The 14,789-nt window shown below is 41.6% G+C and overlaps 1 protein-coding gene across 1 annotated transcript; it reads right to left on the bottom strand.

Moving 5' to 3' along the window:
* Positions 1 to 7,048: 7,048 nt before the first annotated feature.
* On the bottom strand, positions 7,049 to 13,372 carry crip1 (cysteine-rich protein 1). Its single transcript, XM_084381815.1, has 5 exons — positions 13,199 to 13,372; positions 8,961 to 9,055; positions 7,868 to 7,925; positions 7,434 to 7,496; positions 7,049 to 7,267 (listed from the first exon to the last, which is right to left on the bottom strand). The coding sequence occupies exons 1-4, from the start codon at positions 13,236 to 13,238 to the stop codon at positions 7,456 to 7,458; spliced, it is 234 nt and encodes a 77-aa protein (XP_084237941.1). The 5' UTR covers positions 13,239 to 13,372; the 3' UTR covers positions 7,049 to 7,267; positions 7,434 to 7,455.
* Positions 13,373 to 14,789: the final 1,417 nt, after the last annotated feature.

The raw sequence follows: 14,789 nt of genomic DNA, 5'->3' as shown, positions 1-14,789 counted from the left end.
TTTACTGTTTCTTGTGACCAGGGGTGTCATCCAAGCTAACATTTTGGGGGGGGGGCTGTTAGATTAGGGGTCGGGAGGATCCTGCAGAAAAGAAAGCAAAGAAAAGAATGATGCAGTTTTATTTGACATAGGCTATATATCAAAAACATTAGGGGGGATTATTTTAAGACCTCGCTAAATCAGTTCTAGTAGCTCTCCCACTTTATATGAGGGTGAATACAGTATATTTATCGAGAGATCTTCATGTGAGTTATTTGTGTTGGTCTGGTTATTGAAAATGAGACTTTTGTAGGTAACCACAATCATGGGGAAAGGGGTGTGCGACTTTTTGAAGAATAATCGAGGGCATTATAACAAGAATACGCTTCACAGATAATGTAAAATGAAATTTAACTATATGTTATGATGGTAATAAAATACAACATAAAAATAAAAAAACAATCCAGATACCAAAAATGTTAGGGTTTATTTAGACCTGTCACCATATCTTCTACTCCCTGGTGTGTTTTTACATCCTTGATGAACAAAAAAAACAAAAAACTGTGTTAGTAGTGCGGAAAATGTCAAATTAAAACTGCCATGTCTGTGTGTATATGACTGTGACGGCGTAGGATGGTTAACTGTAGGATCTGACACTAGAGATAAAACGATGGGGGGGTGGGGGGGACTGCCAACTCCCACCAGCACCAGGCCGAGCAGCAGGGCAATCTGGGAAAGGCAAACAAGAACAGCATGCGGCTCAGTGTGTCCAAACTGTGGGAGGAGGAGGAGGAGGAGGAGGAGGAGGAGGAGGAAGACAAATTGTAGGGAAGGGAGGAGAGGAATCCTGAGTGTAGCAATACAACTTTATCTGAGTATCTTACAGCTGGGCAAAATTAGAGATCAGAGCTTTAAAGTCTTAGAGGATTTCAATGGGAAACAGTGAATCACACATTTGCACGACAGCTGCTTCGCATCCATCTCTCAGTGTCGTTTGAGTTTGAAAGATTGCTCTCAACCTTTACGCTCAAAACCACACTTTCTGAGAAGTTCCTCCAACTTCACCATAACTTATATTTGCGCTGGTATTGCAGAGCATCCATCACGTGGACGGAGACAGAGACCACAGCTTATTTATCGCAGTCCTCGTACAATCAAGCTGTCTCCAGATCCCTCGAGGCTCAGACAGCGTGAAGGGAGAAACCCCTGCAGACGTGGCCAGGTGTGTGAGAACAGGAGTGTGTGTAGGAGTTACGCAGAGAGATAACGAATGTGGGGACTTTTCTTTCATGCCCTGACCCTCTTTTACATGTGCAGAAACACTCATAACCTCCAGCATTATACTCAACCTCCATGATACTGCACATGCCTGGCCATCGCAGCTGAGCTCGACAGGAGGTGTGATATGAGGAGCCTGAGGCAAAGATCCTGCTAAATCCTGGAGGTACCTGCCACAAAGGAGTCTATGAAATGCGAGAAAATATTAAACAAATACTCCAAAGTGACATCCTAGGTTTTTTTTTGTTTTATCCTGCTTACAGTCAAAACACTGAAAGCCATTTCATTCTGCTGCTAGGTCTCTATCAGAACAATACAAAAGTCCTTTTGCTGAGTGTTTTGTGGGGTTGGTATAGCCGCTGCTCAGCTGATTAGAGCCGGCCAGGAGGGTCAGGTGTAGAGCCAGACCTTCTGGAGGAATAAACAGCCGGAGTAACGTCTGATCAGAAGCTGTTGACGAACAGGAGGAGCGCTCTGAGATAACTTTTTAACATTTGGGATTAAAAAAGTGGATTTATATTCACTCACTGCAGCAGCGATCCACGGAGGTGACCTCCGTTGTCAGGTGTGTTTGGATACAAAAACACCTGACAGTACCAACAGAAAAAACATACAATGGCTCCATATAGCTCGTCTGGATCACAAATGTATTTGAAAAGATGTTATCTACACCCTCGATGTATGGCCAAGCTTCTGCTGTGAAGCTCCAGAAATGTCTTGTGGACTATGAAACTTCACCTGACCTTCCATCGGCGTGAGGGTGAATGGATAATGACTGAATTTTCATTTTTGTGAACTTATCCTTTAAGTCTTTGTCAAGATATCGAGGTAAAGAATTTACAGCCACGCTAGCTGCTTTTTGAGGCTGTATTAAATGCTAACACGGTCATAATGATTAATTTAGATCAAAACCGTTGTCTGTTAGAATTCTGCTGATCCACCGATCCTTTTCGCGCTGGTTCCAATTCATAAATAACGTCATGACACAGGGAGTGTTAAGTTTTCACAGCAGTCTAAACCAATGTTGGTGTCCAAGATTTAATTGCTCTCTAATAGGGGGACTCTTGTTACTGAAGCTAATTGGAGGAGATGAGTGTTTGCCAAACTCTTACCCTTTGGCTTAAAAAGAGGAAAAAAACATGATTGATGTGTTTCATACATCCAGGCCCAGGCTCGGAGGCCTGCCCGCCTCATTATCTACCCCAGGGTAGAGGCTTCCTCCTGGGCTTGGAGGCGCTGATCAATCCCCTCTCTGTGTGTGTTTAGGGGGAGCTGGCTGCCAGACAAATGCTTATGGCAGGAGCTCCTCTTTTCTGCACACACACACACACACACACACACACACACACTGGATCCTTATTAGCAATTACAACGCCAGAGGGCCTATTTATACACATCTGCTGAGACGGGGGTGCAGCAATGGAAACAGACACATCCAGCAGCACTAATCAACTGCAGCCCAGTCCTGGTAAATGAGAGGGAGGGAGGGAGGATGGAAGGAGGTACAGGGAGAGGGGATTGATGGTGGACGGTGGAAGGGGAAAAATGAAGGAATCAAGGAGGGAAAGAGGAAAGGGGACAGCAGGAGGGAGTGTCTGGGCCAGGCATGCATATTCAATTAGAGAAATGAAGACCAGATTCTGCTTAGTAACCACCATGACACTCATCTTTCCAATGCCTGGCTGGTCACCCACGAATGAAACTCTGCTGGAGCCTCTGGATTGATATGTTCAGCCAGACTCCAACAGGTCGCTGGGGGATCGTCACAGGAGCCGAAGGCGCTCCCTGAGTTACCATTTCTCAAGACAAGAGGTCGAGGAGGACACGTTTCTGAATTTCACGCACTGGATTTGGATGGATGGTGGAATATGTTAGAGTGGAGTAAAACACGAAGAGTTCTGTCTCAAATATTAACCTCTTTGTTAAATTAAAAATACTGGTACAGTGTATGAATCACAAACCGGATCTTTAAAGGAATAGTTCAAGATTTCTGGGATTAATTCTTGTTCCCTTTCTTGAGAAGATCTGTGCCATTCCTGTGTGTGTACGGTACATGCTTAGGTACCATCAGCCGCTGGTTAGCTTAGCTTAGCATGAAGAGTGGAAATAGGGGAAAACTGTTATCCTGGCTCTGTCTGAACTGAAAAATGTTTCCCCTTGTTTCCAGTCTTTATGTTACGCTAAGCTTAGCTTGAAATTAGCCTTACAGTGTATTTACTGCACATTTATGAGAGTGGTTCCCTACTTTTATGGCTTGTGTCCCCTTAAAACAAAACTCTGTCTACTTCCAGGCATCCCGTCATATGTCTATGATTCGTGAGAGTGAATTATCTCATTGCGAAATGTTAAATCTAAATAATTTTTAAAGGTTTAAAAGACGAAATCTATCAAGTATAGGAATTATTGGAGAAAAGTCTGTTTTTGTTTCTCTCCTATCCCACTCATCATCTTGTGACTGCCTACGTTTATACTGAGACCCCTTTAGACCCCCAGATTGGGAATCAATGATTTAAGAAGCATTAAAGAGGGATCAACTGTCTTTAGTTTTTTCCAATGAATTAAACAATAAGAACGTCTGTTTCAGCCGCCTTTGCGGTAGTAAGCATGAAAGTAATCGTGTATTTTGATTAAACACCTCAACAACCTTGTAGAAAACCCTTAACACTAATGGAAAACAGTGAAGGAAACGACATTGACATATGTTAAATGATTTTTTGAGTCATTTTAAAGATGGTCTTTTAAGAGAGTCAGAAAAGTAAATGGTTGATTTCCTGTTCACAAGTTTCTGTCACGCTCTGAAATCACATTAACAGGTTCTGGTAGTGGAAACTCACCCACGTGTCCCCGACGGGTGAACGTATAGATTATTTTTCACAAATAAACTTTCAGATTTTAAGTGGTCTACTTTAAAGAGATCAATTTTGTATGAGAGACAGATGTTGGCAGGGGCATGAGTGCGCTCATTGGTCCATATTAAAAAATACTGGCAGGCCTGATTTTATGACTTTGGTTTGGTCTCACACATCTGATAGAGTTTAAAGTCTTCACAGTTATGCTCAAGGATATGAAGCATTCTCTCTTTTCTCCAGGACTGTTGTGTACTTTAATTTATTGTCTGTTAGTCATAAAAGCAGGAAGTCCAGACACGCTGTGGTAATCTTCCTGAGAGAGGTCTTACAGGGCTTGTACATCCTCTTTTACTGGGGAAGAATACACACAATTATTTATAACTAACAATAGAAACAAACATAGGTAAATGACTTGTTGCTTCTTAATTTTTCATCCTCTTGTTTTACTATATGTTAACTCTGACATGCAGATTTGAACCTGTATTTGTTCTGCTTTTAGTATCCCTGGTTTATTTGAGTGTGCATGGCTGTTTACCATACTTTTCTTATTTTACCACTAGGAGTCACCAAAGTCTGAAAAGTTTCAAATTCTACAATGAGCTTTTAAAAAGAAGGACGAATTGTTGATACTTTATTGTAAATTTGGATAAATTATACTTCTTGAAATGCAGCAAAATGTACTTAAAGTACTCATTATGCAGAGTAAAGTATATCATACAATTTGATAGAAATTACTTATAGATTATTGTACAAATCTCCTCAGTGTTGCAGCTGGTAAATTACCATCCAATAACATCCCAATAACCATCATTAATTAAACTTTAATTAACAGTTATTTCACTGTTCCCAAACAATGACATGATTAAAAAACATTTATCAAGCAGTTTATATACACCTGTCTTAACTTTATAATGGCCGTGCAAATAATGTTTATATATAAACTACACAGTATTTATCAGTCATTTACAGAGTATTGCAAACATCAGTTGCAACTTAACAGTGAACAATTGCTTAATAAATGATTTATAAAGCTTTTTATTGCTTGTGAACAATGAAATTAAATATAAATTTACCACTTATAACCTCATTTACCTTAAAATTGTACATTCGTACACTCCTTACTCTCTTTACATCCAGTGCCACGGCTAAAATAAGTCTTTAATTCATTGTGTCTTCTTTCTCGTTTGTAGATGTGCATTTTTTTTTTTACACTGCCTCTCACGTCGACTCCCTTACTGTCCACCAGACTGTTTCAATTAAACTATTTCTTAAGCTGACCTGAGGAAGCACAGCACGTTCTGCATGTGTGCATGAGTTACAATGGATGTGAGGCACTTCCAGCCCTTAATTAGCTCAGGAGTCTAATTTTACAGCTTCATCACTGAGAGTCTGCTGACACAGCAGGTCTTCACTTCCCGCTCAGAAAAAAATAACCGGCAATACTTCACTTTAAGTGCAGTGTAAGTCAACGTAAGTGCTTTATGAATGTCCCTGCATGATGCCTTCGTTATAATCATGTCAGGAAATTATCCTCAGTTTAATACATTAGGCCTCATCATGGAGCCAGAAGCAAATTCAGCACATGTGCTTCTTTAAAACCTTAAACTGTGAATTTGGCTAGGGTTTCACACAAACATCCGGATCGCGTCACGAAACGTTGCTATTCACTGTGCGGAAAGCCGAGTGAGATGGAGGTATTTGCATTCTCAAAAAGAAGGTGATTATTATCGAGGAGGAATGTAAACACACGCCACCAGACCGTTTAAAAACAGGGACACACTACGCTCCTCTACCTTTGATGCTGAGATGAGTCAGACAGGGAGCATGTTGGTATTTTATTCAAATATATTTTCCTTTGTATTTTAATCGAATCGAATGGAACTTTCAATTCTTAAACGGGCCACAAAATAACAAATAAATGTCCAAAAGATCATAGTAATGACTGAAAAGGTGCAGGCTGAAGAAATAGCTTACGATGCCAACCCCTCTCACAACACGACATTTAATAAAATGTACAAACAGGCCACATTTGTGCTTCATTACTCAACATCCTCCGCATGTTTTCACCCGTTGCCTCGGTGTCTGTGGAGGTTTTTCCTGTGACACTGAGCGTCTTTGTTGCAGAGAGAAGGGTGACAGCCAGACGGACGGGCACGCTGGCTGCCTGTTGGGTCTTGTTTGTGTCTGTTGCCACAGCAACTGTCAGGCTGCGATGGTCGAGGCATGGTGGAGATGGTGGCTCCTGCGTGATTCATGGACAGTGAGGGTGGCCGCGCAGAGCAAATGTTTGGCAATGGAGTCCAAAAGAACCAAAGAGGAAGCATCTGGTGGATCTGCAAAGACTCAGGCGGGCCCTCAGCCACTCCAAGCCACCCACAATGCACCAGCATGAGCAGGACTGATGTTTTAGCGGCATTTCCACTGCAGGAACCTTTGGAGGAACTCAATATATTTCCACTGCAGGGACCAGGACCTAAATTAAGTTCTGGCAATATTAGTTTACTTCTGAAAAAGTCCCTGCTCAGAAGGGTACTTTCCAAAAATACAGGATTGTTTGGGTGCGGTTCGTTGTTTATGATGCCAGGGCCTGTATGTTTTGATGTGCAGTGCCATTAACCCCCCTAACCTCAAACTTAACCCTAACCCCAAACCCAAATTCCCCACCACACACTTAAAATAGGCATTCATTTTGATTTCAATCTCAAATTCAAGGCCATCGTGTACGTTAACAAGATGTCAGACGATTATGTAACAGGACTAAGAGCCTCAGGGAACCGCCCATGCATTGATGATGTTTTGCAAATTAGTGTCAGGCTTACTCTGCAGATCTTTTGGTGAAAATCGTTTGATTTTTATTGTCCTCTAAGTTGAAATTGAGCTGTTTCCAATAACCAACACATAGCTCCAACTAAAGGGTGTGAAAATCAAAACAAAGAGTGACACAAATTTAAAAAGTGTTTAATCAGAAAGTCCACCTCAATAACAGGAATGAATCACCTTCAGACAACAGAGATCAAAAACAGAGGATAAAAACACACGCATACAAAATGTTTCCACCGAATCAGAACGCAGTTTGTTTGCTGGTTTTTATTGGGACTTGTGAGCCTGCTGAGCTTCTTCGATCTTGTTTCCAGGCAACATTTTTACTGCTGGGCCCGAGCCTGCAGACGAAGCAGAGGAAACAAACATCAGGCAGTGCGAAGTGAAAGGGTGGATTTGCTTAGAGTCGAGGTCGTTGCTAGTCTTAACAAAGAGCATGGAAATGGATGAGATGAGCAAATGTATGCAAATGATTTGGTGGATGAATGACGAACGTGCGCTCCTTACCTGTCAAGTTACTCTTTGTTCTCTAATTATATTTGTGGCTCTCGGCTCCACCACGTCCAAATCCTGCGAGGAAAGAGACAGAAAGCGTTGATGAAAATTGTGAAAAGATTTCATGGTTTCAACATGGAAGGCTTTTACTTTGGAAATCTGAGAGAGAATATTCACCACTTCCTTCACTTGAGATTAGAGTTAAAACAAAATGATGCAACGTCTGGTTTATTGAGTGTGTGACCCTGTCAGGTAAAAGTGTTTGCTTTGTTGGGACCTTTTACTGCCTCAACACAATCAGATACAAGCACCTTTTTTTACAAAGGGCGTTCCGAGCCAAGAGTCTTATTAACAAAGGTGAGTGAACCTTTGCTGTCATGGCTGCCAGGGGCCAATCAAGCTTGTTCATTGTGTAAAAGGGGGTTATTCGAGGAGAACACGCTCACCTCCTGGTCCAAACATTGCAGCGTAGCAGGGCTTGTGACAGTATGGCTTGCCTTCATGCTGTAAGAGGCAGAGTTGTATTAGCATGGGTGTATTGAAAATATCAAAACATTTAGAAACACATAAAGGCACTAAATTATATACAAATGAGTGTAGTCTTTTGGAGGCAGTACATCAACCACACATTAACATTTTGCGTTGACGTTGAGCGATACCGTAGGAGTTGCTGTCAAATGCAGTGGTGTTATAGATATGCCTCCTGCACACAGAGCGCAGTAAACTCACTATCCGTGCGACCAGGGGATGAACCGCACTTAACCCTGATAATGCTTCATTATTAACAACAAATCCATGTTGAAGCCTGGTCACCGTTTCCGGCCCTCAGCGTGCTGTGTGCATATCTTAATCATCGCAACATGATACTCTCGGCTACGAAGAGACCAATCACTGACACACAGATTTCAACAATCGAAGCTGCAAACCTGGTATTGGCAAATAAACTAAGTGGGCCACCGTCAAGAACGATCAGCTCTGATCAATTCTGAAGCCTATTTAGTCATGTTGATGATGACGGATCAATGCTCATGAGATGTGTTGAAACTGTAGAAATAAACCACTAAACTTCTTTATCAGACTACATCAGTATGTTTCACCTGCAGCCTCAGCATTTTAATGCCTTCCTCGTCATCTGTGATGTGAAAGCATCAGATTTTCCCACAGTCAGAGAAATTAGAAGTGTGTCCTGCTCACAGTTCAGTTATAAAGTCCGATCGCACCACGCAGCCTCTCAAATATGATTTAAAACAACAAGCTAGCTCTCCCATCATGTAAAAGTGTACTTGACTGTTAGTTTGTGGGTTGCAGTAGCCAGCAGAGCGCTATCACCGTAGGAGGTGCTATGAAACAGAATGTTTTTTGGTTTTTTTTATAACGCAAGTTGCTTATAAGTGTTAAAAAAGTAAAGACTAAGTACTGTAAAATCAGTAAGCTTTCAGATTTGATGAAGTGCAATCAAAACCAAAATCCTTTGCACATGATTAAAGATTAGAGGATGTTATTGTCTGTATTGTTGGCGATGTATTTAAAGTGTCTCACCTCTGCATGTGACCCTGATGACAGCGTCTTTTTGCACTTCTCACACTTCAGACAGGGCCTGTGCCAGTCCTTTCCCAGTGACGTCACCTTCTCAGCTGCAAAACACACCAAAAGGCAGAATTATTAACCACAGTGTTGAACTTCCACCACAATGAGAGCTACTGTAGTCTCCAGAGGAGATGGGAGTAACACAGGATATCACATGGGTCAGGTCTGCGGTCCAGTTTAATTACTGTCAGACCAAAGTATGAGCTCATAGTCCTGTGAATTTTTGGAGGGATATCAGTTTTAGACCAACAGCATCACGTCTTTGCACATAGCTTTGAGAACATTGTTTGGGTGTGGTGTTTGAGGGAAAATGAGGACAGTTTGTCCCTGAGGAATCCGTCCTCCTCCTGCCTCATAAACTCTGATAAAGACCGTCTTTATCTGCAGGGCTGATCTGCACAAACACCCATCAGGAGGACCGTAAAAGTGGGGAGGAACTGAACCCAGCAGCCTCGAGTTTCAGATCATTAATGGAGGAGATGGACAAGAGTTTGGACGACTTCTGAGATCTCAAGATCCTCGCTCAGATAATGTGTACGGTAAGGGAGGGCAAGCACAGAAAATGCTTAATACCGAGAAGTGTTATCAAGAACTGAGTCCGTTTCTACCTCATGTTTGCTGTTAACTGAGGAGCACAAAACTTACAAAAATGAACCTCTGCCAGATCTTCTAGATACATAAAAGGAAGTTGTTAGCTATTCTGGTGTCAGGTTAAGCCTCTGGCATCCGAACATTCCCACAATATTAGCATTTGACATAGTTCCCGCTAAAAATAACCTGATGTGGCATGAGATTATGCAACAGGCAGCGGAAATGGAGAATGAGGTGGACCTCTCAGGCCAGCGGCATGAAAACAGTCCAGCCAAATGTGTGGGGGCTTGGAATGAAGTCTGACCCGAAATAATTACTGTACTTAACTTCAAATGTGCTCTTGCCTGTCCAACCAGTAACGGAGGGAGTCTCTGAGTCCAAATTGATCAGTTGCGATGGCGCCCATGAATGTTGATTTACCCTTCATTGTATACAGATCTGATAAGGCATACTTTTGTGCACGGGCTATTTACTCTACCTGATGATATGACATGAAATGGGGTGTGACAGACTGCAGAATAATGCGATCTGCTCTCTGCATCAACTCACGCAGACTGGAGCATTGTGATCTCTGTCCAAAGTACGCAAACAGACACAAATCTGAATGGAAAAACACACCATGAGGGAGGCTGTTCAAGTATTCACTTCATTCCATCCCAAAAAAGATTCATGGGGAGGTTGTATAACACTTTGTCAAGCTTAAAAAAAAGGCCAAGAATGCAGTCTGAAGGATTTAGAAATGGGCGAATGACCTTAAACACAGTAATACCCTTTAACGGGATGAAGATTGGGGATTGCCCATTGTTTCCGAAACCGCAAGACGGAAAGCCCACTTGTACGATTGCCTCTTATCCCAAAAAACAAACACCCGCTGCTCCGAAGGCTAGTTGTTCTGAAAATACGCACCCCCTGGAGTTTTTGACCTTGGTATATATCCAAGTAAGTATTACAAGAATAGTTATGGGAATACATTGTCTTGCTGGCCAAGAGTTAGATGAAAAGATCGATTCCCCTCTCTGTCCAATAAATATAAGGCTACAGCTAGCAGCGTTAGCTCAGCTTAACAAAAAGACTGGAAACAAGGGGAAACAGCTAGCCTGGCTCCCTCAAGGCGATCAAGATCTCCTTTCCACCTCACTAACATTAAACTTGGCGGAAAGCTGTCACTTTTGAAGGTAACAAAATGTGCCTACAAGGACCTCTAAACCTCACTAATTAACATGCTATGTCTAATTTCCTACAACACCTCAGCTTCTTTGCTTCCAAGGCATATTTGAATCAGTTTCAAGCAAAAGCAGCGTATTAAAATGTTTTGTCTTCGGATCTTTTCTGCAGCCGAAACTGGACCGAGTTCAGTAAGGCAGCAGTAGCCTGATTGTTTCCATCTGAGAGCTTCGAAAACATCAAGACAGATGAGACAGCAAAAGAAAGTGGGGGACGGGGGTGTGGGGCAGTGAGGTGTGATGTTGGCGAGACATGGAGCGAGTTTATGATGGAGCGAGAAGGGTTTGGAGGGAAATTAGTGCAGACAGTTTAGGGCAGAGCCTCTTCCCATATTTGACCTCCCATATATTTTAGCAAAGACCTTTTTCTGTCTTCTAGCACGGAAAATGAAAAGATTGGTTGGCTTGTTCTGACCGAAACAAATTGGTTTGCTTGTTTTGGCCAGAAGCGGGAAAGTTTATCCACGAAGAGGAAGAATGGGAAGCTCGTCTCCCCGGCTGCACGGTCAATTCATCAGACTGACAGTCAAAAGACTTGGCTTTGCATTTCTGTGTTTGGCCTCGGCGCGTCTCTCCGGAGCAGATTTACTCTGTTGCACTACCGAGCTGCAGACAATGTGGTAAATGGATTAAGGCTAGGATAAAATGGAGCTGTCCCGTTCCTCCCCGGATGCGGTAATTGCTCCGTGCTTTGATGGTGTCCTCATGAGACGGACCAACAAGATCGCTCTGGAAGGATGGAGCCGTATTTCACGACAGAAGGAACACCATCGAGTCGTTATTCATACGGCTCATCCATCATTTAACTCCAAAGTAACCTGATAACGAGGAAGCTTACAGAGTGCAGTGACAGTTTGAAGCATTCATCTGCAAAACTGTAAACGTATACTGGAGGCAGACATGAAAAATAAACAACTCAGAGGGTGGAATTACTGCTGAAGAGAGTATGCAAGTAAACAAACAGTGATGAGTCTCCAGTGATGGAGAGTAAGAGCATTAAGTCAAGTAATTTACGAGAATACTTCACCAGAGGTTGGTATTTTACATCCAAAACTTCAGTTTCTAAAATGTAATGCATTTTAGATTAAAAGTACTGCGATAACAGGACCCAAAAGTACATAAAACAGTTAAGATTTGCTTCACCTCAAACAACTACAACATTTAAGACGTGCTTAAATGTTAATGCATCAAAATATTCAATGCTGGATGAAGCAATTCCATACGACTGCAAAAGCTGCAGCACTACAATGCAAAAGATACCGCAAAGTCTTCCCCTCGTGCTTGTACGTGTGACTAACTGTCGCTACAGTTTCAAAAGTGAACCGTCACTGTCAGTGTCATAGTATTTTTGAATCATTGTTCTCAGTGGTGGGAAGTTATCAAGTACATTTACTCAAGCACAATACTTAAACTTGAGTATTTCCATTTTCCACTGCTTTCTTCTTCTCTAAAAAATATTGTTCTTTCAAGCAAAAAACAAATACGATGTATCACTAACCCAAAGTGCATAAAGAAGTTAAAATTAGCTCCACTTCAGCCAACTACAACAAGAACGTAGTGCTTGCATGATAATGCATTCATGATATTTAGTGCTGGAAGAAGCCTTCAGATCATTTACCTGAATAAAAGTAGCAGCTCCATAATAAAAACATTATCCATTATAAGTACAAAGCCAAGTCAAGTGCCCCGTCTGCAGAATGGCCCGTCAGTGTCATAGTATTGCATTTTTGGACCGTTATTCTCAGTGGTGCAAAGTAATCAGGTACATTTACTCTTAAAGTATTTTAAATTTCTATAAGAAATACTGTACTTTTTTACTCCACATAATGAAAGTTTCTTCATCACTTTGAAAATTGTCACTTTCACTTGAAGCCTATATTTTGCCTGTAATATCACACACGTGCGTTCTTTATTGATTAATCACCCAAAAAGTACATAAAGTTGTTAGCAATGAGCTCCACATCGACCAGCAGCATGCAGTACTTGTTGCATGTTATTGCATCAGTAATGATCCAATAATATAACAGAGGAAGGAGCCATTCTGCACAATGACTACTTAAAAGTAAAATGTATATCTTTGCATGGTGGTACTGAGACTTGTATGCAAGTAAATGATCTGAAAACTTCTTCCAACACTTAAATAATCTCCAAAAATAAATGAATAAATACCAAAACACAGCCATCAACAGGTTATTTAGTAACTGAATCGCATTTTATATAGATTAAAATCGCATGCTTGCATCATGTGCTCGCAGCTTGTTGCTTAAACTCAGTTTCCTGTTTCCTCATTTGTGCAGAAAAGAAAAAAAAAACAAACCCTGCTACTTTACACTAAGCAGGAAATGTATAGACTCAGAAACCAAAAACAAATCTTACCGAAGTAAACTTCCTTCTGGCAATTTGGGCACTTCGGCATCTTGTTGCAGCTGTGTGTGTTGGTGTGTGTGTTGCTGTGTCGCAGAGAGGTATCCTGAGGACAAGTGTGAGTGCAGCTCTACAGACCGGCCCACCTGTTAGCTCTGACTGACCACGCCTCGCTGTGAAGTGCAGATGTGCGCTCCCTCCTGTATTTATAGCACCGAGGAAATAGTTCAACTGAAACTTTTCTGTTTTTTTCCCTCTGACAGTGGGAGAGGCTTGTGCTGAGTCTGCCTGTGCAGAAAACATCACACTGGGCTCTGACATGGGAGACTTAGGCTTAGGGCTCAGTTATAAGGAGCTGCTTGTATTTGTTTTAAGGTTAATGTGATTTTAAAGGCCTCCCTCCTCTCAAAAATGTGTTGTCATTAACTTGCTTCAGAAGTGTCCAAATATGTTTTATAAATGCCACCCTCACCTAAAAATGTGTTTTGTTTATTTTTTATTAATTTTGATTTTCATTTTGGGCTTCACTGTGCAGAGTGATGTATGTGCAGAGTTTCACATTCATGTGCTTCGGAGGGAAAGTGTCTTGACTTGAGTTTGAAAGCCCGTTTTTGGTCCAACACGCAAATTACACAAGCGTGATGAGGAATATTAAAGGAGACCTGTTATGCTCATTTTCATTTTTAGCTCCTGTCTCTTCAAGAGCCCCCCTCCCAAATGCCTAGTCTGCTCTGATTGGTCAGCTCACACACGCCTGAGCAAGCACAACGTATGACAAAAAATTCTTACGTGCCAGACTAGCCATGAGGCATAAAAACGTAGCGTGATGTCACAAAGTCACAGAATTAAAGTTGGGAATGCTGACGAGGTGTTTCAGGACCAGTGTTTTCTGTGGGAGAGAGGAGCTTCTGTTGTTGTTGACTTCAATTTCTTTACTTTTTACATGCATAAGAACATATAGAAAACACTGAAGGAAAGGAAAAAACGAAAACAGGTCTCCTGTAAAAATGACCAGCGCACATACACAGAGAATGACCTTGTCAGTAAAGTAGATGATGCACACTCATACCAAACCATATCAGACAAATTATTATGCAAACCAAAGTAGCCTAATTTAATATATTTGATGACATGTTCATGTTAAATGTAAGAACGCTGTACAAAAACATACAAAAATTGTTATTTACAAGTCATGTTTAATCCAGGCGACTTTACACATTCAGGTAATTACTCGGTTGCAGTTCATTCTCTAGTTTACCACTAATTAATCTTCACAATTCCTGCAGAATGCCTCCGTGAAATAAACACTAAATGCTCTGCACAAAAGCTTTTCTTCTGTTCTTCTATTCAGGGCTCGGTTTCTTTGTCAGCAACTTCATTTTCCACCGTCACTGCTGCAGAGCTGTGTGAACAATTACGATCCAGCGCACTGTTATACATGATCACGGGGTCACAAGAGGTCATCGGTTTGAGGTTGTCTCTCAGAAATATACTGATGTAATGCAGATTATAGAGGGGTGTTTAGCGTGCGTCGTTCTAACGCTTGCACATGAAGATCTCGAAGGGTTTGACCTTGAATCTTAAAGCTGAATACGCAAATGTG

The sequence above is a fragment of the Pagrus pagrus genome, assembly GCF_965226575.1.
Source record: "Pagrus pagrus genome assembly, chromosome: 18".
Lineage (NCBI taxonomy): Eukaryota > Metazoa > Chordata > Actinopteri > Spariformes > Sparidae > Pagrus > Pagrus pagrus.
Note: the sequence above shows the minus strand (reverse complement) of the source record. Positions and strands in the feature narration are given on the sequence as shown.

Coding starts and splice junctions, on each gene's coding strand:
- crip1 (XM_084381815.1), bottom strand. CDS start 13,238: ATGCCGAAGTGCCCAAATTGCCAGAAGGAAGTTTACTTCG. Junction 7,926..8,960: donor CATCAGGGTCACATGCAGAG/GTGAGACACTTT, acceptor TGCCTCTTACAG/CATGAAGGCAAGCCATACTG. Junction 7,497..7,867: donor TGCAATGTTTGGACCAGGAG/GTGAGCGTGTTC, acceptor CTTTCCTCGCAG/GATTTGGACGTGGTGGAGCC.